This window comes from Arvicanthis niloticus, chromosome 17 (assembly GCF_011762505.2).
Source record: "Arvicanthis niloticus isolate mArvNil1 chromosome 17, mArvNil1.pat.X, whole genome shotgun sequence".
Classification (NCBI taxonomy): domain Eukaryota; kingdom Metazoa; phylum Chordata; class Mammalia; order Rodentia; family Muridae; genus Arvicanthis; species Arvicanthis niloticus.
Window position 1 is genome coordinate 51,605,816 of NC_047674.1, and position 24,402 is coordinate 51,630,217.

General features: G+C 43.5%; 1 protein-coding gene across 7 annotated transcripts in view; it reads left to right on the plus strand.

Annotated features, from left to right (window-relative positions):
* Adgrf5 (adhesion G protein-coupled receptor F5) overlaps positions 1-24,402 on the plus strand; it is a 91,210-nt gene that overhangs the window by 51,480 nt on the left and 15,328 nt on the right. For 5 of the 7 annotated variants that reach the window (XM_034521781.2, XM_076915238.1, XM_034521780.2 and 2 more), the window contains exons 4-14: positions 5,116-5,274; positions 7,051-7,227; positions 7,346-7,455; positions 9,377-9,435; positions 10,068-10,213; positions 11,524-11,745; positions 13,457-13,660; positions 19,132-19,302; positions 21,362-21,481; positions 21,635-21,844; positions 23,432-23,650. In XM_034521781.2, coding sequence (XP_034377672.1) covers positions 5,116-5,274; positions 7,051-7,227; positions 7,346-7,455; positions 9,377-9,435; positions 10,068-10,213; positions 11,524-11,745; positions 13,457-13,660; positions 19,132-19,302; positions 21,362-21,481; positions 21,635-21,844; positions 23,432-23,650 — 1,797 coding nt within the window. The remainder of the gene's footprint in view (positions 1-5,115; positions 5,275-7,050; positions 7,228-7,345; positions 7,456-9,376; positions 9,436-10,067; positions 10,214-11,523; positions 11,746-13,456; positions 13,661-19,131; positions 19,303-21,361; positions 21,482-21,634; positions 21,845-23,431; positions 23,651-24,402) is intronic. The other 2 variants (XM_034521783.2, XM_076915239.1) reach the window with 1 other exon arrangement.

Genomic DNA, 24,402 nt, shown 5'->3' on the forward strand with positions numbered 1-24,402 from the left:
GCCAGGGTTCCTGTAGTCTTGATACTGTCCTAAGATCCATGAAGAAAAGCATGGCCCAAGCAGGAGACATCTTATGTTCCTCTAGTGAGCCAAGATGACTGCACCTCACTCAGGGACTCCACGTTCATTTGCCCATCCCAGAGAGATGTTCTCTAGATGGCTGTCTCATACCTCTTTCACCCCAGTCAAGTGTCTGCTTAACACCTAGAGCTTTAAAAAGGTCATTTCTAGCATCCTGAATTGTCGTGGTTATAAGAGAAAAGTATCCAGCTCAGGACCCCCAAGACCAATTCTTAGCACAAAAGGAGATTTATTTGCCCCAGAGCGACAAAGGACAGGGAATAAGAAACAAATACAAGAGGCAGAGAATGAGAAAAAAGGGAACAAGGGGAAAAGTGCAGGGGTATTTGTTCTGGAGGACAAAGGTCTGCCTCTGGATAGAGAGGAGACAGAGGCGGTACGCAGGAAAATGGCGGTTCACAGAGGTACAAGGGGAAACGCCATGATAGGATGAGGTGTTTAATTTTAATTGGGCATGTTGATGAGGTGAGTCACAATGGGCTTTTGATTGCTGCTGGACTTCAATGCTTTGATAGCTGGACCTTGGTAGTCAGCCTCAGGAGGGAGTAGCCAAATAAGGGGAATGGACCTTGGGGGATAGCTTTAGGAATGCCATCTGACAGATTTTAGCAAGGCAGAGGGGATGGGGGAGAAGGGCAAGGCCTGCCAGACTCATGCTTGAGCTGGCCAGAGTCGTCGTCTTCGTCTTCGTCTTCGTCTTCGTCTTCGTCTTCGTCTTCGTCTTCGTCGTCGTCGTCGTCGTCTTCTTCTTCTTCTTCTTCTTCTTCTTCTTCTTCTTCTTCTTCTTCTTCTTCTTCTTCTTCTTCTTCTTCTTCTTCTCCTTCTCCTTCTCCTTCTCCTTCTCCTTCTCCTTCTCCTTCTCCTTCTCCTTCTCCTTCTCCTTCTCCTTCTCCTTCTCCTTCTCCTTCTCCTTCTCCTTCTCCTTCTCCTTCTCCTTCTCCTTCTCCTTCTCTCTCCTTCTCCTTCTCCTTCTCCTTCTCCTTCTCCTTCTTCTTCTTCTTATTATTATTATTACCATCTTATTAGTCCTTCACTCTCCTTCCTTATTCCTTTTTTATTTCCTACAGAACTGCCTGATAGTAAAATACAAACTGACCACTTGCTTCCAGCACAGGAGGGAAATATCATGGAGACAGGATTTTGTTTCTTTCCTTAAGAAGCTTTGCTTCTTTTTATTGTTCTTTGCTGGGGCATCTAGCACAGCGCAGAGAAACAGGCACCCAGTGAATGGTAAATCTGCAAGAAAATCAATAAATCAAGAGGCAGACATGTGTAACGTCAGCAAGGCTGGCAGTCAAAAGCCTTTGAATTCCCAAGACATTTATGATCCTGATAGATTTCAGGAAAGTTTTCAAGATTGTCACATTTTTACTATTAATAGTTTTGTTTTTGAATTTGATATTAAAAGAACTAACTAAAAATTTATTACAAGGCTACTTAAGAACAGTATCATATTTTTCTAGTGCTTTGTGAAATGATCGTTTTTTGTCTTCCACCAGAGTTGGAGCAGTGTGCAATTCAAAGGAAATGGACTTTGGAGTCAGCAAAATGTCTTTTTTAATCTTAGGTCAGGGATTACCCAGAGATTTCAATTCTTTGCACCTCAGTTTTGCTGTCTGTAAAATGGAAGTAAGCATATTGCCCTCTAGCCTACCAGGCAAGAACAATTGGTAAGCACTGTTGCTACTGTTGCTATTTCATCTTTTAGCCCACATCACTGAAAGGAGAGGCAAAGCCAGTGTCAGCTCTTTTGAGGTAAACTGGGTAAACAATGGGCTGGAGAGATGTCTCGGCTGTCACGGCTGTCAGGACCGCTTGTTGCTCTCCCGGAAGGTCTGAGTTCCGTTCCCAGCACCCACATGGGGAGAGCTCACAACCACTTATAACTCCTGCCCTACAGGATCTGACGCCCACTTCTGGCCTCCAGGGGTACTGCATGGACATGCCATACTTACCTTTCAGCAAATGAAAACAAACCTTCAAAACACAAGAGGCTCAGCAAATGTAGCAAGCGAGTGCCCATTTGCCATTAGGAGGAACAAGAGATGACTGAATAGAAAAGTCAAAACAAGCAAAAGCCTAGTCTGTTAATTTCTGTTCTCCAGGGTCACTTTCTCTGTTTAATCCTCTGGTTTAGAACGTTAGCTCGCCAGCCACCTGAACAGCAAAATCACCATAGGGTTTGTTATAGTCCAGGAATCCAAGCTTAACTCGTAAAGAGTACAGTTTGCTTCACCTGAGCATGTAAGGCCCTAGATGTTCTCAGTCAAGGTAAAGCAAGCGTAGGAAATCTTCAAGGACCAGAGAACTGACTGTTTTCAAAAAGAAGCATGTTCTGGCCAGGCATAGTGACACAGGATAATAATCCTAACATTTAGGAGGCTGAGGTAGAGGTAAAAGGGTCGTGAATTAGAGGCTAGCCTAAGCCACACAGTAAACTCCAGGCCAGCCTGGGCTTATGGCAAGACCACTTGAAAAGGGGGAGAAAGGAGGAAGAAGAGAAGGAAGAGGAGGAGGAGGAAAAGGAGGAAGAAGAAGAGGAGGAGGAAGAGGAGGAGGAAAAAGAAGAGGAGGAGGAGGAGAAGGAGGAGGAGGAGGAAGAACAAGTATTGATCCCTGGTCCTCACCAGCCTCTAGGGAAGGGTAATGCATAGCTGAAAATGACTCTAAAGCTCCTTTAGGTGTTGAAGAACGTGACAGGTGGGTGGGTGAACAAGACCTCAGAGGCTGGTTGGTGCTGAGTTAGCAGCTGCATGAATCCTATAGGTGGAATCTTACTAAGTCATACGTCCCCTTACTCCTAGGGTTTTCTGCTTTTGGTTCAGTTCTGTGAAAATCTCAACAGAACCACTTTGCCCCTAGCCGGGGGTGGGGGGGTGGGGGGGAGTCACTGATAGCCAGGCAGAGCTGTTGCTTTTCAGGTATACACCCGTTCTGCTGTTATGTCTGAAGGGCACAGGGAGGCGGGCCGAGGGCCGTACAAATAACAAAGTAGATATAAGATTGTTGTTAACCCCACCCATCCAGAGCAGCCACCATCCAGGAAATCCTGTTTGCCTTCATGGGAGGATCCTGAGCTAGTGAATTTACCAGAGGGAATAAACATGATCACATGAGTTTTCAGGAAAAAGAGTGTTCTGGAAGGCAGATGTAAATACTGTGCAGATGCCCCATTGGAAATGTTCCTAGTGGGCACTGTCATGTGTCTGGAGTTAAAATCCCAGGAATGAAGATTAGCAGTCTCTCCAGGAAGCTTGCTTTCATCACAGAACATTTAAGAATCAAATAGAAAACAGGAAAATCGAGGCACTGTCACTATGCTGTAATAGACAGGACTCCATATTAGACTTTACAAGTGACTTTGAAATCATAGTTTTGAAGCAAGGTCTTGCAAATCCCAGACTAACCTCTGACTCACTATGTAGTTGAAGCAGGCCTCAAACTCACTAACCTCCTGCCTCCAGCTCCCAAGTGGCAGGATGACAGTCACATGTCCCCACATTTGGCTTAAACTATTTTATTCTACTTGTATAAGGAGAAAACTATACCATCAAATACATCCCTAAAATAACTCCACAGACTTAAAAAAAAATCTTGAGTTCACTGCAGCAAACAGAATGACACCAAAAAGAAATAAATTCCAACAAGGTTCTATTCATTAAGACTAATGTTTATACCCCAAGGGAATTCTAGCTTCCAGCAATAGATATTTAACCACTGGAGTTTTCTATTCTGAATGTTCTCAATGTTTCCCAGTAATGGCCCTTGGGATGGTTAAAATGAATCTTACAATTTCATGGGAAAATAATTGTGTTTAGGAAGAAAACAGAATTGTGACTGTGTTAAAATACAGACCTTGCTTTCAGATTTCACTTAGCATTTAAAGTAATGGTTTTGAAAGTATCTATTTTTTTTTTTACCTATTTAGAAATATTCTCAATACCTCTGTGTAGAAAACGAAATCTTACCCTTCAATTTTTTTTTTTTTTTTTTTTTTTTTTTTTTTTTTTTTGATGAGGTGGGAACTGATCCCATCCCTTCAGCCACAATTGTGTATTCCAATTGTATTTTCTAGCTGGAACAAGAGCAACGATTAGCCCAGTGACAGAGAAGTGAATGTATTACTTGTTAGGGGATGGGCTTAAAAAGAAGTGAGTGGACATGGTGAGCACCAAGAAAGTTGGGTAAAGTCACCAGAAGGGAAGGAGTCAGCTTCTGTCCCAGGAGGAAAAAAAATGGAGGTCAAGATGTGATGTGATATAAGAAAATGGGGAAGAAGTATTTTCTAAGGCTCGATATAGTCATATCTATAGGCTGGCTTGCTGTCTCTCTCTCTGTCTGTCTCTGTCTGTCTCTGTCTCTGTCTCTGTCTCTGTCTCTGTCTCTCTCTCTCTCTCTCTCTCTGTGTGTGTGTGTGTGTGTGTGTGTGTGTGTGTGTGTGTGTGTGTAGCAGATTTATTTCAAGAGCTGGCATTCAACTGCCTGGAGACAAGTTGGAAAAGCAATGAAGAACTAGGACTTTTGATGACCACTGCTTGCTTGAGTCCTAGACACCAGAGATCTGAAGCAACAGTAAAGAATGCACATACTGGGTGCCTGTATACAATCTAAGGCCAAAGGAAATGAACTGGGTGTGTGTGTGGTGTTCAGGAAGGATTTCAAGCATGCATGCATGCATGTCTGTTCATCTCTTAGACAGTATGCAAACCAACTACACAAAGTTATAAAGACAGCAACTCACTCCTCTGGGTGGAGATCAGAACTCTTATTGACTGCAGTGGTGAGAGAGCCTCCCTTCCAGGTCACTCCTATTAGTCTTGCCCAAATCACAGTTTGCTCTTCAAACATGGCCTTTGGCCTTGGGCATCAAGGTTGAGGGTAGGAGTTGGGAGAGGTCACTAAACATTTCATTTTCTCTAAAAGGGCTCATTCTGATGGACTGGCATGTCCAGTATCTACTTTGCTGCAGACCCCACCAGGGTTTCTCTCCTGCCTCCCCCAAACACTCATGGTCTTCATGCACTCTCCTTTCAGTTACAGTGGGTGGTCCTGTGGCAGAAGAATACACGGTGGATATTGAGGTCAGTTTTGAAAATGTCTCCTTCCTGGAGTCCGTCAAAGCTCACTTGAACAGCCTCAGTTTTCCAATTCAAGGGAACGGCACAGACATTTTGAGCATGGCAATGACTACAGGTGAGTGAGACCCACATTGTTTGAGGGCACATGAGTGGGAATATCAGGAGAAAGGCAGACGACCTGCTTGTCAACCAAACTAAACATGAGAGGCAAGCATAATGACCCAACCGGACCACTGTGTGACTTTATGACCCCTTACCTCCCAAATGAACTCACTAGCCATAAATTCCTCAGCCAGCCACCTTACTTTAAATGATGAGCAAAGATTTACTGGGCAGTTATCATAAAGTGACCAACAAGACATTGGCAAACCCTTCCTGACAAGTTACTGGATCCTTTCCCTCTGAACAATGTGTGGGTGCATCTGAGTTTGTTATGAGCAGTCACTTCTTTCCTTTGGGGTGTCGTATGTCAGGAAATAGAAACCAGGCATGTACCTAAGTCAGAAGCAATACATAAGTAAAGTTCTCCCAGGTCATGCTTTGCTTTTGGGTTTGAGATCTCCCTACTGAAACTAAACATACCTCCTTGTCTCAGGGTACCATCTCCAGAGACTCAGTGTCCTGTAAATGAGGCTGCCCTTTGTCCTATAAAAGTTCTGCAAATTGGCAAGCACATTGTAACTAGGTTGTCCCTCCTATTTCAGAGACAAATGTTTGATGGCTTTGTTTTCAATAGCAGCATCCTAAGGGGCCCCATCTGCAGAATAGTCTCTTTGTTCCAGCATGAGAAACTGATTCAAGGGTCTCTGTTTGCAGAGCCTTTTTTCTTTTTTATAATGACCCCAGTGAGATTAAGGTCCATTTGGACTTTTCTTTTTGACTTGAAATGTACAGGCTATTTATTTGCATTCTGTATTTCCGATTTATTTCCATGTAACAAATCTCTCTTAGCACTATTGAACAACAGACATGAAGTATCTTAAAGTTTCTGGGGGTCTGGAGTCTTGTAGTATCAGCCTAGGTGGGTGGTTCTAGCTTAGGAACTTTAATCTGAAGGCTCTAATGGGCTGAAAAGGTCATTTTCAAGTCCACCAGGTGTTCTTTTTAAAGACTACTGTTCCTATGTAGTTATTGTTTAGAGGCCTTAATTCCTTACCATGTGAGTCTCTTCCTAACAGATCTTTGTACCAGGCAGCCATCTTCCCCAGAGGAAAAGAGAGGAAGGGAAGGAGAAATGGGGCAAAGAAAAAGGGAAGGAAGAGAGAGATAGATGATAGATAGATAGATAGATAGATAGATAGATAGATAGATAGATCAAGAGAATATATGCTAACTATGCTAACTGATACCATCATTTTAACCATGTTCTATAAGAAGGCACCACAAAAGGCCGTGAATTCCTGGAGCCACAGATGTTCAATGATCTGTGTGTGGTTCTCGACCTTCCTAATACTGTGACCCTTTAACACAGTTCTTCATGCAGTGGTGACCCTCAACCATAACATTATTTTCATTGCTATTTCATAACTGTAAATTTGCTGTGGTCATGAATCATAACATAAATATTTTTGGAGACAGAGTTTTGGCAAAGGGGTTGTGACCCACAGGTTGAGAACCATTGCTCTGTATCAAGGGCTATGATCATGATGGAAATCTAATTGCCATGTGACTTGATAGTCTGCAGCCACTCAACATCATCACCTTTCTGGTGACCTTATCTATGGCTTGGTGATCTGTATATGTTCCCTTCAATCTCATGCAATTCGACTGAACTTTCTAGAAGGTTGATGTGGAACTGAGCTAGGATTTCCTAGCAGCATAGATACTTGCAATCTGCAAATGTAAGGGCTGTGACTACCTTGACTTGCATTTGTCTTTTGGGTGATGGCAGTCTGCACTCCTGCTGGAAATGACCTCTTGTGCTTCTGCGAAAAAGGCTACCAGTGGCCTGAGGAAAGGTGTCTCCACTCTCTCACTTGTCAAGAGCATGACAGTGCCCTGCCAGGAGGCTACTGCAGTTGTCTGAAAGGACTTCCTCCCCAGGGACCTTTCTGCCAGCTCCCAGAAGGTATGCAATTGTTCTTTACAGATTTGTTGAATGAATTTTCAACTTCACCTCAAGCCAATGTCTGTTTTGTCTGTATTCAGATGCCAGTGAGACATTTACATTTCCCTGTGTTTTTCAGCATACATTACCTTAAAAATCAAAGTCAGACTGAACATAGGATTTCAAGAAGACCTAAAGAACACGTCCTCTGCCCTCTATAGGTCCTACAAGACTGATCTGGAAAGAGCGGTAGGTTTGGGCTACTGGAGTCTCTTACCCAAGAAACTATTCAGGATTAATGGAGTCATTCCCATTCACAGTGTACAGTGTGCTTACATGGGCATACCCTAGGTGTAAGGATTTGAAGTCATGTAAACCCACCTGAGGAAAATTAAGAAGTACTCAAATTAAGCAACATTCAGAGGACTCTCAGAATGTCACCTTGTCCTATCAGGAGGACTTCTCCCTTGAATAGAAATGATTCAGATAACATTTGGTGGCATCCCTTCACTAGAAGCAATTCAGAGGCTTGGTCCAGAAGAAGTTGCTGGTTCAGGTCTGTTCTTCAGGCAGTTTCACATTCTCCTGTGTCGTGTAGCTCAGTATCTTCTGCCCAGTGAATGGTGCTGGCCCCTAAATAGCTAGGTTTTTCCTACACAGATAAGACTTCTAACATCACTGGGCAGCCCACCTCAAGGCTGAGCTCAGAGGCTTTCAAACTTCTCCAGCCTGGAAGTCACTAGGTGTTCACTTCAGGGTCAGCCTGTTGTTACTAAAATAAAAACAGAGATGCCTCTGCAAGTATTAACTGTCTCCCAGATGCAGTGATACAGTGCTTGACATTTGATTAAGCCAAGAGAAGTCCCCTGCCTACCCCAGTATGCCACACAAAGATAATGATTCTTTTCCATGGTGCCTTGGTGGAATATTGATTCTACAGAGTCCTTGAACTACTAATTTACATCTCTGACACATAATAATTCTACATAGCATACCAGCCACTAAATTATATACTTTTAAGGAACTATGGGATCATATAAGCGTCTCACCCAGGTACCAGGCCTATAACACATACTGTAGATTTCTTGGTGCTCTCATTTTTTATTTCAGTGGCTGTGATAAAGCAACTCTGAAACAAAGGAATCTAAGTGAAGAAAGGGTTTGTCTGCCTTAAAATAGCAGGTCACAGTCTGTCATTTTGAGGAAGTAAAGGCAGAGACTCAAGCAGCTAAACATATCATAACCACAGTCAAAAATAGAGAGGGATGAGTTCATCTATACTGCCTGCTTCTTGCTGCTAATTTTCATTTAGATTTCCCTTGTCTCATGTATCTCTGGATCCTCTGCCTATAGAATGGTACTGCCCAACAGTGGGCTAGGTCTTCCCATATCAATTAATAATTAAGACAGTCCCTCACAGATATGCCCATAAGCCAACATGACCTGGGGGCATTCCTTCAATAGAGACTGTCTTTGTAGGTGATTCTAAGTTGTGGCAAGTGACACTTAAAGATTGCTATGATACCTGGTAATATAACTTGAGTAAGTCAGGAGTTCTTATGGTGTTGAGATTCAGAAGAACAATATAAACATGTTCTATTGGCAAATGAAACTGGCTTTACCAAAGTCACACTGGTGTTAAGGTGGGGGACAAGTATGGTGGTGGCTGTGAGAGTATTCCTGACTTCTAACTCTCTGGCTCTGGTTCAGTAAGTAGCCCCAAGGGCTGCCTCTGACACTCAGGGATGGGTTTCTGCTACTTACCTGAGAATACACATAAGTGTTATGTGTCTGGCAGACAGGGAGATTTCTGGAAAGATTCTTAAATGTCCTTGGAAGGTCTTAGTGAATGTTGTCAGGTATGGTACAATCCTTGCATTCCACTTTCTTTTTCTCTTCCACTTGGAGTTTGACACCACGTTCTTCCTTCCCCGCAGCCTCTCTACTCTTTCTCTTGTATTTTCCTGAGTGGCCTTTTTGTGCACTTAATGTATTGTGTGCTTCTCGAAAGACTGACACAAGTTATTAGAAATTACTCCTTCAGAGCTCTGCCAATGCCACCACTAACCAAATAGATAAAATAAAGCTTTACTCAAGTTGGCAAAGTGTAACTATAAACCGTTGGTATGTCTGACAAGTCTCATATCATTCTCTTGTTTTATTTTTCCAGTTCCGAGCTGGTTACAAAACTTTACCAGGATTCAGATCGGTGACTGTGACACAGTTCACGTAAGAATGATGTAATTTTCTCATTTTTCTATGAGGACAGAAACCAATACACCAGGGAACAAGACAAAACATCCATGGGCTATCATGTAGGGTCCTTAGCAGAAGCAGCTTGACAGAGGTGAGAGCTATGATCACCAGAGCACGGTGGTGAACCAGAAAAGGAAAAACACTGAGATGTGTTCCTACCCATTTAGCAGTGAGGAAACACAAAGGTGTGTTCATCTCATGTATGGAAGACTTTTGCAAACAGAAATACATCTGTAGTTCTGAAAGTTTGAAATGATAAAATAGAGTTTTACCAGACAGCAATGTTAAGGACATTACTAGAAGATTCTGATAGGCAGACAGGATCTCAGGATTTCCTCATGTACCATGAAGGACTCTGTGGGGGTTTGGAAACCTTGGGGGTTTCAGCTCATTGTTCTTTATATAGTCACTTTTCTCATTTATATTACTAGGCAAGTCTTGCTTTCGATGTCAGCTAACATTTAAAGACAGGCTTGTTTGAACAATTCCCTGATAATAGAATTTAGTTGGCCTCTACTACTTTGCTTTTCTGTGCAATAAACCACAAGGATCTAGACTTTCCTAGACTAATTACTGCTTTACTGAACCAAGTGGTCTCTATGCAGCAAGGGCAGCGTGGTTGTGGACTATGCAGTCCAGGTTGCATTGGCACCACCGCCTGGATCAATTCATAAAGCCAATGAGCAAGTCATACAGAACCTCAACCAGACCTACAAAATGGACTACAGCTCCTTCCAAGGAATATCAAGCAGTAAGTGGAACCTACTGCATGATCGCACCCCACATGGCTTGTTCATTTGGGGTAGGCACGATGTGATGATATTGCTTAAACTTAGGAAATCTACCCCAGAGACTCTTGTGTATCTTGTATGCACTATTTACATGACCTAGGAAATAGAATCGGCCTAGATATCAACAAATAAGCAGATAATGAAATCTCGGTATACATATATAAAATGAAATTTTCTTAGTCTATCAAGAACAATAAAATTATAAAGATTCTAGGAAAATAGATGAATTTAGAAAACACTAAGCTGGGTGAACCGGACTCAGGAAGACAAAAATTGCGCGTTCTGTCTCATATGTAGATCCTTACTTTTAATGTAAGAAGAGAGGCAGCTCCTGGGGATGGAGGGGGTGAAGGAGAAGTTGGGAAGAAGAGACTCAACAACATAAGACAATTCTTTTGAGTGCCAAAATGAGACAGGCAGTGGTGGCACATGCCTTTAATCCCAGCACTCAGGAGGCAGAGGCAAGTAGATATCTGAGTTCAAGGCCAGCCTGATCTACAGAGTGAGTTTCAGAACAGCCAGGGCTACAAGAAGAAAACTTGTCCTGAATTAAACAAACAAGTAAAAGAAAAATGCCATAATGAAATCTAATACATTCTGTACTAAAAAAAAAAAAAATGTGAGGCAGAAGACAAAGAGCTAGGAAATCATGGTGATATGATAGTTCCTAGTATGGAGCTCTGGAGCTTTGTATGACAACCCTCTTTTTTGACTAACATTACTGCAGCAGGAATGTCAGGGAGATGGGAACAGGGGTTCATACTAGAACCACGGGGCTTGTGATTGCCTATGTTCATATATTGTAAAGGTCCATAAATGTAAGGCTATCACTGTGGGGAAACAGTAACAGCAGATGCTGATACTAAACAGGGTTTTATTGTTGATTTAGAGGGTGGGTCTCAGAACATATCTGTACCACACTAGCCCTACAAAGACCTATCTGTACTTCACCAACGCCTCAAGCCTGGATGGATCTGATGCATTGGGAGGCTTCCAAAGTTCTACCCCAGGTCATTTAAAATAGCGGTGGAAAAATCCATGACTTTAGATACTCTCTCCCATTTCACAGATGGAATCAGATACGGGCTCTGGTGCATCAGTACATGATGAGACCTTTGTTTCGCAGAGAGGGGTAACAGGAGCGTGTGGGCAAGACTGTGGCAGACAGATGCTAAGAAGAGCCCTCAAGAATCCTGGAGGCAAAGCCTGCAGACCCCCATGGTTTGCCCCATTGGTGTGTAATCCTCAAACTTTTTCTTTGAATTTCTAGATGAAACGAAGTTTACTGTTATACCAGAGTTCATCTTTGAAGGAGACAATGTAACACTGGAGTGTGAAACTGAATTCGTGACCTCCAACACGTCTTGGTATTATGGAGAAAAACGCTCTGAAATCCAGAACAGTGACAGATTCTCCATTCACACCTCAATCATTAACAATATAAGCCTGATCACCCGCCTCACCATTTACAACTTCACACAGCGCGATGCAGGTGGGTTTCTGATCAGACTTGTGGGAAGAACTGAATTGTGTGCTCAGAGAAGCAGCCCACAGGACAGGGGTTGAGGGGTAAGCTGTTCACAAGAAACCTGATGGCTCCTATTCCAAAATGGAAAATTCATCCCATAGCATTCTTTCATGTGTATGTGCATGCATATGTATGTATGTATGTGTGTATGTGTGTGTATATATATGTGTGTGTATATATATGTGTATCTGTATATATATGTGTGTGTTTGTGAATGTGCATGCATATGTATTTATATGTGTGTATGTATGCTTGTGTAAATGTGTGTATGTGTGTGTTTCCATGTATATGTGTGTGTATGTGTGTATGTAGATGTGTATGTTTGTGTGTATATGTATGTGTGTATGTGTGTATGTATGTGTGTATCTGTATGTGTGTATATGCATGTGTGTATGTGTGTGTATGTGTGTATATGTATGTGTGTATATGCATGTGTGTATGTGTGTATGTATGTGTGTGTATGTATGTGTGTGTATGTATGTGTGTATCTGTATGTGTGTATATGCATGTGTGTATGTGCATGTGTGTATGTGTGTATGTATGTGTGTATCTGTATGTGTGTATATGCATGTGTGTATGTGTGTGTGTGTGTGTATATGTATGTGTGTATATGCATGTGTGTATGTGTGTGTGTGTGTATATGTATGTGTGTATATGCATGTGTGTATGTGTGTATGTATGTGTGTGTATGCATATGTTGCATGGGTATGTGTACATCTCCACAAGGAAGCCAGACTTTAGGGTACCTTTCTTCATTGTTCTCATCTTGGTTTTCGAGGCAGGGTCTCTCACTGAATCCAGCACTGAACAATCTTCCAGTCAGTGAGATCTGAAGACCCACCTGTCTCTGCCTCTCTGGCTGTAGAGTTATAGACGCATGTTACCATTTCCATCATTTTCATGGATTCTTGGGATCAGGTGACCACTGAGACATCTGCCCAATGGCCCAGGGCACTATTTTAAGTGATGTTTAAAATGCAGTGGCTTGATTTTAATTTTACATACTATGTAGTAATGGTTTTATGCTGTTTTATTTTGAACTACCTTATACAGTTTAGTTTGCTGAGATGAAATTGGCATATAGCAGACTGCACATATTTTAAGTATACAACTTGTTAGTTTTTGACACATACTTGAAGAGGCATCACTAAAATTAAGGTGGAAATACATCCAGCCTCCTCAAATACTTTTTCCCCATAGCAATCCCTCTCTTTGGCCTTTTCCCACCCTCTTACCTACTCCAAGCAAGCACAAAAACATACATTTTAGTTCTTCAGAGATTAAAAGTGAGCCTGCCACATTCTAGTATTTATTAACCCATTTAAGACCAGATATCAGGAGGACTAACTCTTTTCCTCCATACAAGAAAGAGGACCATAGATACATGAGTCTGATCATACCTTTGCAGATTCCAGTTTTACCACAGGGCTAGATAGCACACCAGAACTATTCATGGTCCCCCAACTCTCCAAGATTTACCAATTTTACTTCCCCCTGTGACCCCAAGAATGCCCCCTTTCTACCTTTTACCTCACGTCATCAGATGTGTCTGTTCTAGTTTGACAGTTTCTCAACATTCTTCAAGGAGCCCTTGAATCAAGTCTCAGATGCCACAGCACATGAAGTGAGGCTCATAGGAGTGATGATAACTCAAAATTTTGTGTATTCTTTGCAGGCTTGTATGGTTGCAATGTGACATTGGATATTTTTGAATATGGGACAGTCAGAACATTAGATGTCACTCCCATCCGGATTTTGGCCAAGGAAGAAAGAAAGGTGGTGTGTGATAACAATCCTATATCATTGAACTGCTGCAGTGAGAATATTGCAAACTGGAGCAAAATTGAGTGGAAACAGGAAGGGAAAATAAGCATTCTAGGTAAGGATGGTTGATAAAAGACTTCTTGCAAAGAAGGCTCCTTGCTTGCCTTTCAGCCAAGAAAAAATGGGATATCTTGTAGGCAGAGGAGGAATGGTGTTTATTCTGGACCATGAAAACAAAAACAAAACTCAAAACCACTAGGTTTGATGCCACTTCCAGCCTGGATACAGCACAGCAAACTTCCAAAAGGACTTTCATGCAAGCATCATGCTTGTGCCGAGGACAAGATCCTAGCAGATAAAGGCCCAAGAGGGAGTGGCCTGGTGACATAGGTCCATAGCATGGCCCACCCTTCCCTTCCATCCTTAGCAAAGAGCTAAAGCTGAGGTTAGGAAGTTTTCACCCAGACCTGGCTGGACTTTCCCATTTCTTTCCTGCCTGGAGTCTCTCGCTTATGTACTCACTTCAGTTTTTTCTGTCTCCCTGTTCCCAGCATGCATTTCTCTGTAGACCTATTATTTCTCTTTTAGTTCCTTGATGTTCATTTCTACTCATTTACTTTCTTCATGTATATGTATTTGGCATATGTGTTCACTTGTGTTGGCCCGTACAGTTTTGGGAGCATACACGTGTAGAGGGCTGGGGCTATCACTGAGGGTCTTTCTTGACTGGTTTCTCTTTCTTGAACCTAGAGGTCAGGAGTTTTGCCAGCATAGCTAGTCTGAGTGACCCAGAGAACTCCTGTCTTTCCTTTCTTCATGCTGGCATTATAGGCAGACGGCCTCATTTTATACAGATGCTGGGCATCTGACTTCATATGTGGAAGTGTTTGACCCAACTCTGCTTTTGTCTGTCATGAGATCTAAACTGAAGTGCCCCATCCTCCGGTTTATATTAATGAATGATAAATGAAGGCAGAAGAGACATGGCTCAGCCATTCAGAGCACTGGTTGCTCTTGCAGAGGACCAGGGTTTGGTTCCCATCACCCACATGGCAGCTTCCAATCATCTGTCCTAAGGGACAACACACTCAGACACCGCATAATTTTTTTTTTAAAAAGCTTTTTAAAAATTAAAACAGGAAGCAATGGCTTTTATAACTTTTTGTAAAAACGTCAATCCATTACAAAAACACAATTGTTAGTGTTCACATCTAAACTTAACCATGAGTTTGAAGCTAGTATATATCTCCAATAGGGTAAAAAAGGAAATTAGGATCCAGATTAAACAACTTTCCCGGGGTTGTCACAATATAAAAAGAAAACTTATGACTCCTCACTGATCTTATTTCACTAGCTATGTGATCAGCATCTTCTTCATCCTGGTGAGCCAGCTCTGAACTGAGCTGCTAGCAGTTTAGAAGAATAATAGAATAATAGGAAAGTCTGCAAAGGGGTCACCGGAGAGAGGGGTCCTTGGGCATCCCACTGTAGACTTCCTGGTTCCTCTGCCAAGAGGGTGAAGTCTGTCACCTTCCAGAGTTCAAAGAGACACGGGAACTGTGCAAGGCCTCTCCTCCATCTGGCAGCTCCTTCCGGATGCTTGTGCCCCGTATTCCTTATAAACTAGGAAAGTGAATAGAGAAGAATAATTAGAAACCATGGGAGACCACAGCCACCTTTTCTTTTAAGAAACAATGGTATTATGTGCTAACATTTAATGAGAAAAATCTTTGACCTAAAAGGCAGATTTTTAAATTAAAAAGTCTGCACTCATAGACGATGCTACATCAGCACCACCATCACCACCACCATCATCATTATATGAAAAGTCACTTTTCACCCACACTTTCCCAAGCACATGTCACTGGCAGCATCTGATTAGATCTCTGAAGACTGAGGAAGACATCTGGTCAACCCTAAAAAAAAAGAAACATCAGTACAGGACATATAGTCACTCTCCTAGTTTATAAGGAACACGGGGCACAGGCATCCTGAAGGAGCTGCCAGATGGAGGAGAGGCCTCGCACAGTTCCCATGTTTCTTTGAACTCTGGAAGGTGACAGACTTCACCCTCTGGCAGAGGAACCAGGAAGTCTACAGTGGGATGCCCAAGGACCCCTCTCTCCGGTGACCCCTTTGCAGACTTTCCTAAGTCTAGCAAGGTTGTCCAGCTTGCAGAACAATGGATTTCCGGTATAGCTTGTTATCCTCCCGTCCTGCACCCAGCCCTGGCCCCCAAAGCAGCTTGATGGAATGCTAAGTCCTATGGTGAGGATTGCTGGTTTGGGCTCACACACTGATGGCCTCACTTCACACCACAGCCCTGATTTCTCTGAACCTCACAGTTGTCTTTGAAGGCTTAGAATAACATCCTCTCCTCTGAAGTCTTTCTCAGTCACCCGTCTGGGATGACCCTCCCTTTAAGCTGCACACTGTATTGGATTTTCTTTGATGGGACCTATCACTGACGCATTCCTATGTTCTGTCTTTTTCTATACGAATCTCACCTTGTATGGTTCACTGGATTGTCCATTGGGTGAAAAAGCCAGACCTTTAAGGATAAGGTACATTCAACAGGAGGGGGGGCTGCAAACATGAACACAGGCCTCCAGGGCTGGGGCAGCAGGCTGTGTTGAAGGCCACACATGGTTTGGGTTTTGAGAAAATAAAGAATCAAATTCAGAGGAGAATAATAGATTAGAACATAGTATGAGAAATGCTGCTGTCATCTGGGTGTCTGAATTAGGTTCATTTCATCTGACAATTAAAGAATTTAAAGGTAGACAGACAGATGGACACACACACACACACACACACACACACACACACACTCTCTCAGTAAGGCCGAAAGACCTCCTGCAAAACAAAGGAGTGTCACAAGAGCCTAAAACCAGGTGGTCTCTCCTCATTGGCTGGAGGTCCTAAGGGTCTTTGAGGGGTTTTCCTTCCTCAATTTAGGGCTGGTCAGTTTGAACAAAGACAGTTTTAGGTTTTAACCCTGGGACCCAGCTTTCAGCACCAAGATAATAGCTTTTCTTGCTGACATGACAAGCAAATTTAAGCCAAATTAAAAGTATAAAAGCGGGTTTATTTGGGAACAGCTTTCAGGTGGGCTCACCCGTCTCAGGAGACAAGGCTAGAGAAATTGACATGCAGACAGGAAGTCACAGAGAGAAGGCAGAGAAGGAGAGAGGGAGCTAGGGAGAAAGGGGGGAGAGGAGACCGACTGTGTACAGAGAACAGAGAGAACATACAGAGAGAGAAAGATCTGGAGTGCTGGCCAGGTTCTTTGATTCACAGCATACACCTGGCACACCTGGCTGCGGCATGTGATGACATAAGCAGTTGCTAGGTCCCTGAGAGCAGGGTGTGTGTGTGTGTGTGTGTGTGTGTGTGTGTGTGTGTGTGAGAGAGAGAGAGAGAGAGAGAGAGAGAGAGAGAGAGAGAGAGAGAGAGAGAGAGAGAGAGAATTTGCCTGCATACTAAAAGGGTTAGGGTTACAGGTCCTGGGTTTGAAACCTAACAGACAGGGAGGCTGATAGGCCTACAACACTGATGTCAGCATGTCCTGCTTGATCCAGCCCTGACTTGTTGGGTTGGTCCACTGATGAGGGTGGGAGAAGAGGGTGTACCAGTGGGAAGAAAAAGCACAGGAAGTCTTTGTCTTGAGATACCAGGCTTATGTCTCAGGTCAGGAGGGTGAGGAATAAGCTGGAAGTTTGCCATCTCCATTATCTATTTGTAAGTCCTCTCTCTATCTGTCTGCCTAGTAGGAATCTGTCTAACCCCTGGTCCTTCAGTGGCACACACCATGTTGAGAGCATTTGACTTAACTCAGTACCCAGAGTGAGAAATTAAAAGCGAAAGAAAATTAGATGATCAGAGTTGAAGTTTAGAGACCTAAACATTCACTGGGCGTCATGATTGACTACTTGTACTTGAAGGTCAGGAGGCTGAGGTAGGATAGTTACAAACTGAAGGCCAGACTAGATTACACAGCAAATTGAAAGCCAGCTTGTGCTACAAAGTGAGACCCTGTCTAAAAACCCAAACTGCGTCAACTACAAAAAGAAAATGAAACTTCTAGCTAGCACAATGGGTAAGTTGAAGAGAGAATTCTTAATTGAAGCCCACATGTAATCAGTTGCAAAGTTCAGACAACGAAGTGGGGCCTGGGGGCGGGGATAGTAGGTAGGGGGTGACCTTTCACTGTTGGAGACAGCCATGTTTCAGGAGTGTAAGCTCAGAGGGTTTTCACAAGTGAGTGGAAGTACAATGTGAGGAAGTTTGGGTAATTAAAGCGGCCTTTAAGCCCTTTAATTTGGGTTCTTGCCAATAGCACTGGCAGGAAACACTGGATGTGTGAATTCTGTCTGGGGAAAAATACAGAAATCACACATGTTGAGTTTGAGGCACCGGAGATGTCAAATCAACACTTGGAAATTTGCCTCTAAAGTTTCCAGCCAGGACATTCCTCTTAGAGTAGTGAGGGAAGTCACCCAATCTTAGTTCATAGCAGGAGCCTTGGGGTGGGGTTGGGGTGCTGATGCTGCCAAGGGAGTGAAGAGAAGAGGAGTAACAAGTGGGGTAGGGTGAGGTGGAGGGGTGTGGTTGGGGATAACACCAGGAGCAGCATAGACATTTAAGAAGGATGGGAGAAGCCCAAGATGGAGGAAAGAGAAGGTCCCTGTTGACTGTAAGGAAAGACTTTTGATAAAGTAGAAGGTGACAAAAGCCAGTTTCAAAGGTTTACTGACAAGACAGGAGTGGGAAACCCCAGGTATCAAATGCAGAAGCATCATGAGAGGGGGCAGGGCTAGAGGGGCTTTCACAGGAGCAGACTAAGATTTGACCTGTAGAGAGGACACTCTACCCGCCTGCAGTCAGTCAACTATGTGGGACCCTTAGTGCAGATGTGGCTGTCTCATGAGAACTAGGTTCAGGAAAGGATGACTGGAGGGCGGGCTTTAGAGAGAGAGAACGAAAATGAGTGGAGTGACCTCAATAGACACTTGGGGAAGAAAGCTGATTGGACTAGCTACTTTTCTGTGATTGTGATCAAATAACCTGACAAAAGGACAAGCTAGAGAACCAGGGTTTATTTGGGCTTACAGTTCTAGAACACACACAGCCCGCTATGAAAGAGAAGGCCAGGCAGTCAGTAAGCAGAGTGATAACATTTCATCCACACACAGCAATCAGAGAGAACAGGAGGTGAAAAACCATAAAGCCCACCCACAGTGATGCACTTCCTTCAGCAAATTCCTACACCCTAAAGGTTTTGTCACCTTCCCAAAGAGCAATTTGAACTGAGGACTAAGTGTTTAAGCACATGAGCTTATGAGGGACATCTCTCATTCAAACCGCAACACTGGTCATATGTCAATCAAAATAATAGAGTCACCATTGCTGGGATAAAACACCATGACCAAAAGCAACCTGAGGAAGAAAGGGATTATTTTACTCACAGTTCCATATAATATCATCACCAAAACATAACAGTTCACCATCATCAAAAGCAGCAATGTTTGAGATCAAATATACACTACAACACGTGATGTTAAAAATTTGTTTATATCATTGCAGGGAACCCAGAAACAGACTTAGACTCTAGCTGCAGCACTTACACGCTCAAGGCAGATGGAACCCAGTGTCCCAGTGGGTCTTCTGGAACAACAGTCATCTACACTTGTGAGTTCGTCAGTGTCTACGGAGCCAGAGGCAGTAAGAATATAGCGGTGACCTTCACCTCTGTAGGTAAGAACTCATGCCATAGACTCTTTAGACAAATGTATGATATACTTGCCAATCGGCTAAGATCATCACATCAGTGGGCAGAATAAAGCCGAGCTTTCCCTGGGAGCGGGACAGTGGTCAGATGTCCCTCTATGCCATTTCAATACAGATGGGATCATTTTAAATTAAACTGGGTTGGAAAGACTGGGGAAAGTGTAGTCCTGTTGTCCAGATAAAGGAGGCAGTTGGGCTAAGAAAGTCGTATCATGACCAGGCTAGTTCTGCTGTCATTGACATCATATGATTGCTAGCCCTTCTTTTCCCCACAATTCAGTTTCCCCTTCTTAAATCCCAATAGCCTCAGTTACTTCTCCACAACCCATCCCCCACAGTTCCCCCTCTGGATCCTTCCCGCTCAGTCTCTTCTCCATTCTAGAATAACCTGATCACTTGGTATTGTCTTATGGTTGAATAAAAAGGTTCATTTCAGTCTTTCAGTGTCTGAAAGGGCCATTTCTTATTTCATCAACACACAAGAATGAGAGAGAGAGAGAGAAAGAGAGAGAGAAAGAGAGAGAGAGAGAGAGAGAGAGAGAGAGAGAGAGAGAGAGGTGTGGCCAGGCTATAAAACATTAAATCCTATCCACAGTAATATACTGAGTTCAGCAAGTTCCATGCTATAAAGGTTTTGTAACTTTCACACAGTATCACCAACTAGGAACTAAGTATTTAAACACATTAGTCGAGGGGACATTTCTCATTCAATCTACAACACTGATACCGTGCCGATCAAAATAATAAAGGCATCATTAATCAATTGGCATTCTAGAGTCACCACAGCTACAGACGTTTCTTTCTGTCTGTCCTCTGAAAATGAACCATTTACAGCCTTTTTGAGAAATGTCATGAGAAGCAGATGCCAGCGATACCTGTTTGCCTTCTGCATGTGTTCTGCTCTTGGAACTTAGTGCATATTAAACAGACATAGCTCTTATATGGAAACCTGGGACATATTATAGAGGCACGGTTAGTGCTTGCTGAAAATTTCTATCTCTGGCCATCTGACCTGTCCTGGAAACAAGAGAAACAAATTTCTGGGTCCACAAGGCTTTGCTTTCTGCTCAGAAATGGCTAGTCCCCCAAGGAGCTGTTTCCAGATCCCTCCAGTCAGGGACGGCAGAGTGAGGGACACACTGTGTCTGGTGTACACTTTGGTGCTGTGCCTCAGCAGGTGAACCCTGACTCGGACCCTGTGGAAAGCACTGGCTTCTCTTGATGATCACTAAGAATAAGATTGATATATGACTGGAGAAGCAGGCCTGTGGCAAGAAGCTTAGGAAATGAGGCAGTTCATCTCCATAGGTGACTAAAGCAAATACCATCCTGAGATGTCAGCTGTGGGAAAGGCATGCTCCCAGAGGAAAGGAAAGATGGAAGAGGAGAAAAATAAATAATGGGTTTTCATGTCAGCATTTGTATCACAGTGGTCACAGCACTGTCAAACAATGTCATACAGAATCTATGAGAGAATTCCAGAAATAGCAGTAAACATGGGTGATTATAGTATTAACCTCAGTTATAGTATTGTATGTAGTTGAAATGAAATAGTTATAAGTATAGTTAAAATGAAATAGCTATGAATAACACTAGGGTGCTCATACATCCAGTCTTCCTGAGATGATCGAAGCATGATCATTTGGACAGTGAACTTTATGATCCCTATGCTGAAAAGGTAGATCAAGAATCTACTCATTTGTTTATGAAGTATAGTAGACCATCAGTAAGTGCTAAGGCTGTATAATTCAGAGGCAAAGGGCTGCCTTCTTATGGGGATGGATACAGAACAGAGTGAATCTACATCACAGTGGTCTGATATTGATGATCCAGTGGTGAGCACAGCTGCCTTCCAAGATACAACATTGTATTATGGGGAAAGTGCTTAAAGAGTCGATATGAAGTTGTTGCAAGAACCCAATCCCTCTATTTTTTCCATTGAGGGGGTCACAGAGGTGGTCGGAGGGGAGCCCGGATTAAACTTAACATCCCTAAGTTTGCAACCTTCTACCCTGCTAATCATCAGGAGATAATTCCAGCTACAAAGGGGAAGTGCACGAGGTCCTAAGTCATGTGATGGAAGTGAGTACAGTTCAGAGCACCACCGGCAACAGCCTAGAAACAAGTAAAACCCAGGAGCGGCAAGGTACCAATCCCGCGTTGACACGGGTAGAGCCAGGACTGTCCGTGTTGCTGTATCTGTCTTAAATGTCACTCCCTGTGTCGATGTCATCTGAAAAACTAAACATTGGATCTGTTGTCGGTTTTTGTCTTGTCTGTTTTGTTTGCACTCTTTCAGCCAACCTAACAATAACCCGGGACCCAATTTCTGTTTCTGAGGGACAAAGCTTTTCTATAACATGTCTCAGCGACGTGAGTAGCTTTGATGAGGTGTACTGGAACACTTCAGCTGGTATTAAAATCCATCCAAGGTTTTATACCATGAGGAGGTATCAGGACGGAGCAGAGTCGGTACTGACGGTGAAGACCTCCACCCGAGAGTGGAATGGTGAGTGACTGGCCAGCCCCCACAGCAGGCTGTCTAGACCCCTGGAAATACACAATGGTAGGCAGCTGCCTATAAAGGGTCTGTCTTGGGACATGCCTATAATGAGTACTTTAGGTTAATTACTCTTTGTGGGTGACATGACAGTATTGGGGGGCAGGTTAGCGTTATCCTATTTATTTATTTATTTATTTATTTGTTTATTTTCAAGATGTTATTTTCTCTGTGTAGCCTTGGCTGTCCTCAAACTCACTCTGTAGACCAGGTTGGCCTCAAACTCATAGAGATTCATCTGCCTCTCCCCTCCCATGTGCTGGGGTTAAAGGCGTGCACCACCACCACCACCTGGCCCACATCATCCGATCTTATGGATGTGGAAAATGATGTTCACAAGCAATAATAAATGTGGTACTACAAATTAAGTTTTGAAACCTGGACTGAAGTTAGTGTCTAACTCCATAGCCAGCCCTCCTGAGGTTGTTTCAAAGTAGCTCTACTAGGGCAGAGAAGTGGCTCAGTCAGTAAAGCACTTGCCTTGCAAGCATGAGAACCTGAGTTTGATCCCCAGAAACCACATAAAAAGCCCTGCACAGCAGTTACAGCTTGCAACCTTAGCAGTGGTGGTAGGGGTGGGTGGAGACAGGTAGATTCCTGGAGGCTTGCTAGCCAGCTAGTCTAGCCTACTTGACCAAGCTTTAGGTCAGTGAGAGACCCTGTCTCAAACAGAAAATGGAAGGTACCTAGGAAACAACAGTGCAGATTGTTCTCTAATTTCCACATGTGTGCACACCTGCACACATGTACATGCATCTGCACATACTTGTGCACACAAGATGATGATGATGATGATGATGATGGTGATGATGACGACGACGATGATACAGTTTTACAACATGGTTGGCACTACACTACCCAGCTGTGCCATGAAAACCCCAGTGGGTGTTTATATGTCTAGTTTTAAATAGAGAAGCATTTACCTTTATCTACCTTGTTCACTTTGCCAGGACATACAAGTCGTTGAAGGCATAAGGATTCAGTAGAACTGTGTGGTAACAGCTGACATCCACGGAGCCTATAGGATATAGTAGGTCACTGGGCTAGGTACTTAAACATCCAGAGCAGCTGCTTAAATGGTGGTTTGACCTCTGGTCCATGGTGTCCTGGAGTCTAAGGGACCACTCACTTAGAGACAGCCTGTGATACAGGCTGTGATAGCACTGAGGTGCTCTATGACGTCTCTTTTCTGCACACCACCAAATCCCCATTTGTCCCTTGGTTATGGGAGAATCTTGGAATAGAGAGTTTGGAGCCCAGTTTCATTCTTGGCCTTAGATAAAGCCAGTTAATTTGATCGGGATAAATGCATGCTCGAAGGTAGGAGGGTTATTGGCTAGTTCTTCTGACCTGTGCGGTACGTAGAAGATAAGTCAGCTAAGCTCTCCCGGTGTCTAGGAAGGTGGAGCAGGTCCCTACACAAATTTGAGGAAAAAGAGCTAAGACTCTTCTTACTGCTGCTGATGCCATTCAGGAGTGATGACTTTCTTACAGTGACGTCTTCCTATCTCACTTCTGCTCCCTCCTCTCCCCCAGGAACCTACCACTGCATATTTAGATATAAGAATTCATACAGCATCGCCACCAAAGATGTCACCATTCACCCACTGCCTCTGGCGTCAGACATCATGATGGATCCTTTGGAAGCCAGTGGTCTGTGCACCAGTTCCCATCAGTTCAAGTGCTGCATAGAAGAGGATGCAGGGGAAAAGTACGCTGTGACTTTCCACATGGATTCCTCATCCTTTCCCGCTGGTAAGAGGCAGAGTATGCCATTGCTAGGCCACATTTTCTCATAGATGTGAATTTTTACTCTTAAAATACATATTAAAAAGTTGACAGAGTCGGAGGAGGAGCCACGTGTACTTGCAGGTACAAGAATGTAATCCTAGTTACTCGGCAAGCTGGCACAGGTGGATTCATGTTCTGGGCCTGCCTGAGCCATCACAGGGAATTCAAGGACAAGCTAGGCAATTTGGTGAAACCCTGTCTCAAAATAAAAAGTGAAAAGAGATCATGGATATAGGTCCAATGCAGAGCACTGGGCTGACCTATGGGTGGCCCATGGGATCCATCTCAGGACCCAGAGAGGAGGCCTGACTTCTATCCCTGACTGATGGAGTTTTGTTTTCCAGTCGTCTTCTAGGCATGCCACCCTTTGAAGATCTTGTCATTGTGCTAAGGGTGGGACATGGTGGGGAATGGCTCAGGGACCATTTAAAGTACAAAGACTGGGGCTGGAGAGATGGCTTGGTGGTTAAGAGCACCGGCTGCTCTGGGATAAAAAAAAAAATCCTGGAGAGTGTATCAGGGAGAATTCCGCCTGTCTCTCTTATCTCATTTTGGTATATGGCTGATGATTTCACTGGTTTGAACCAGAAGTCTCGGGTGGAGCCTCTGAGTCTTCCTTCATCTCCACACTCTCAGTGTGTTCAACCAGATACTCTGATGATGCACCCTTCTTTGCTATAACTTGATAGAGAATGACTCAGTCGGCCAGCAAGATG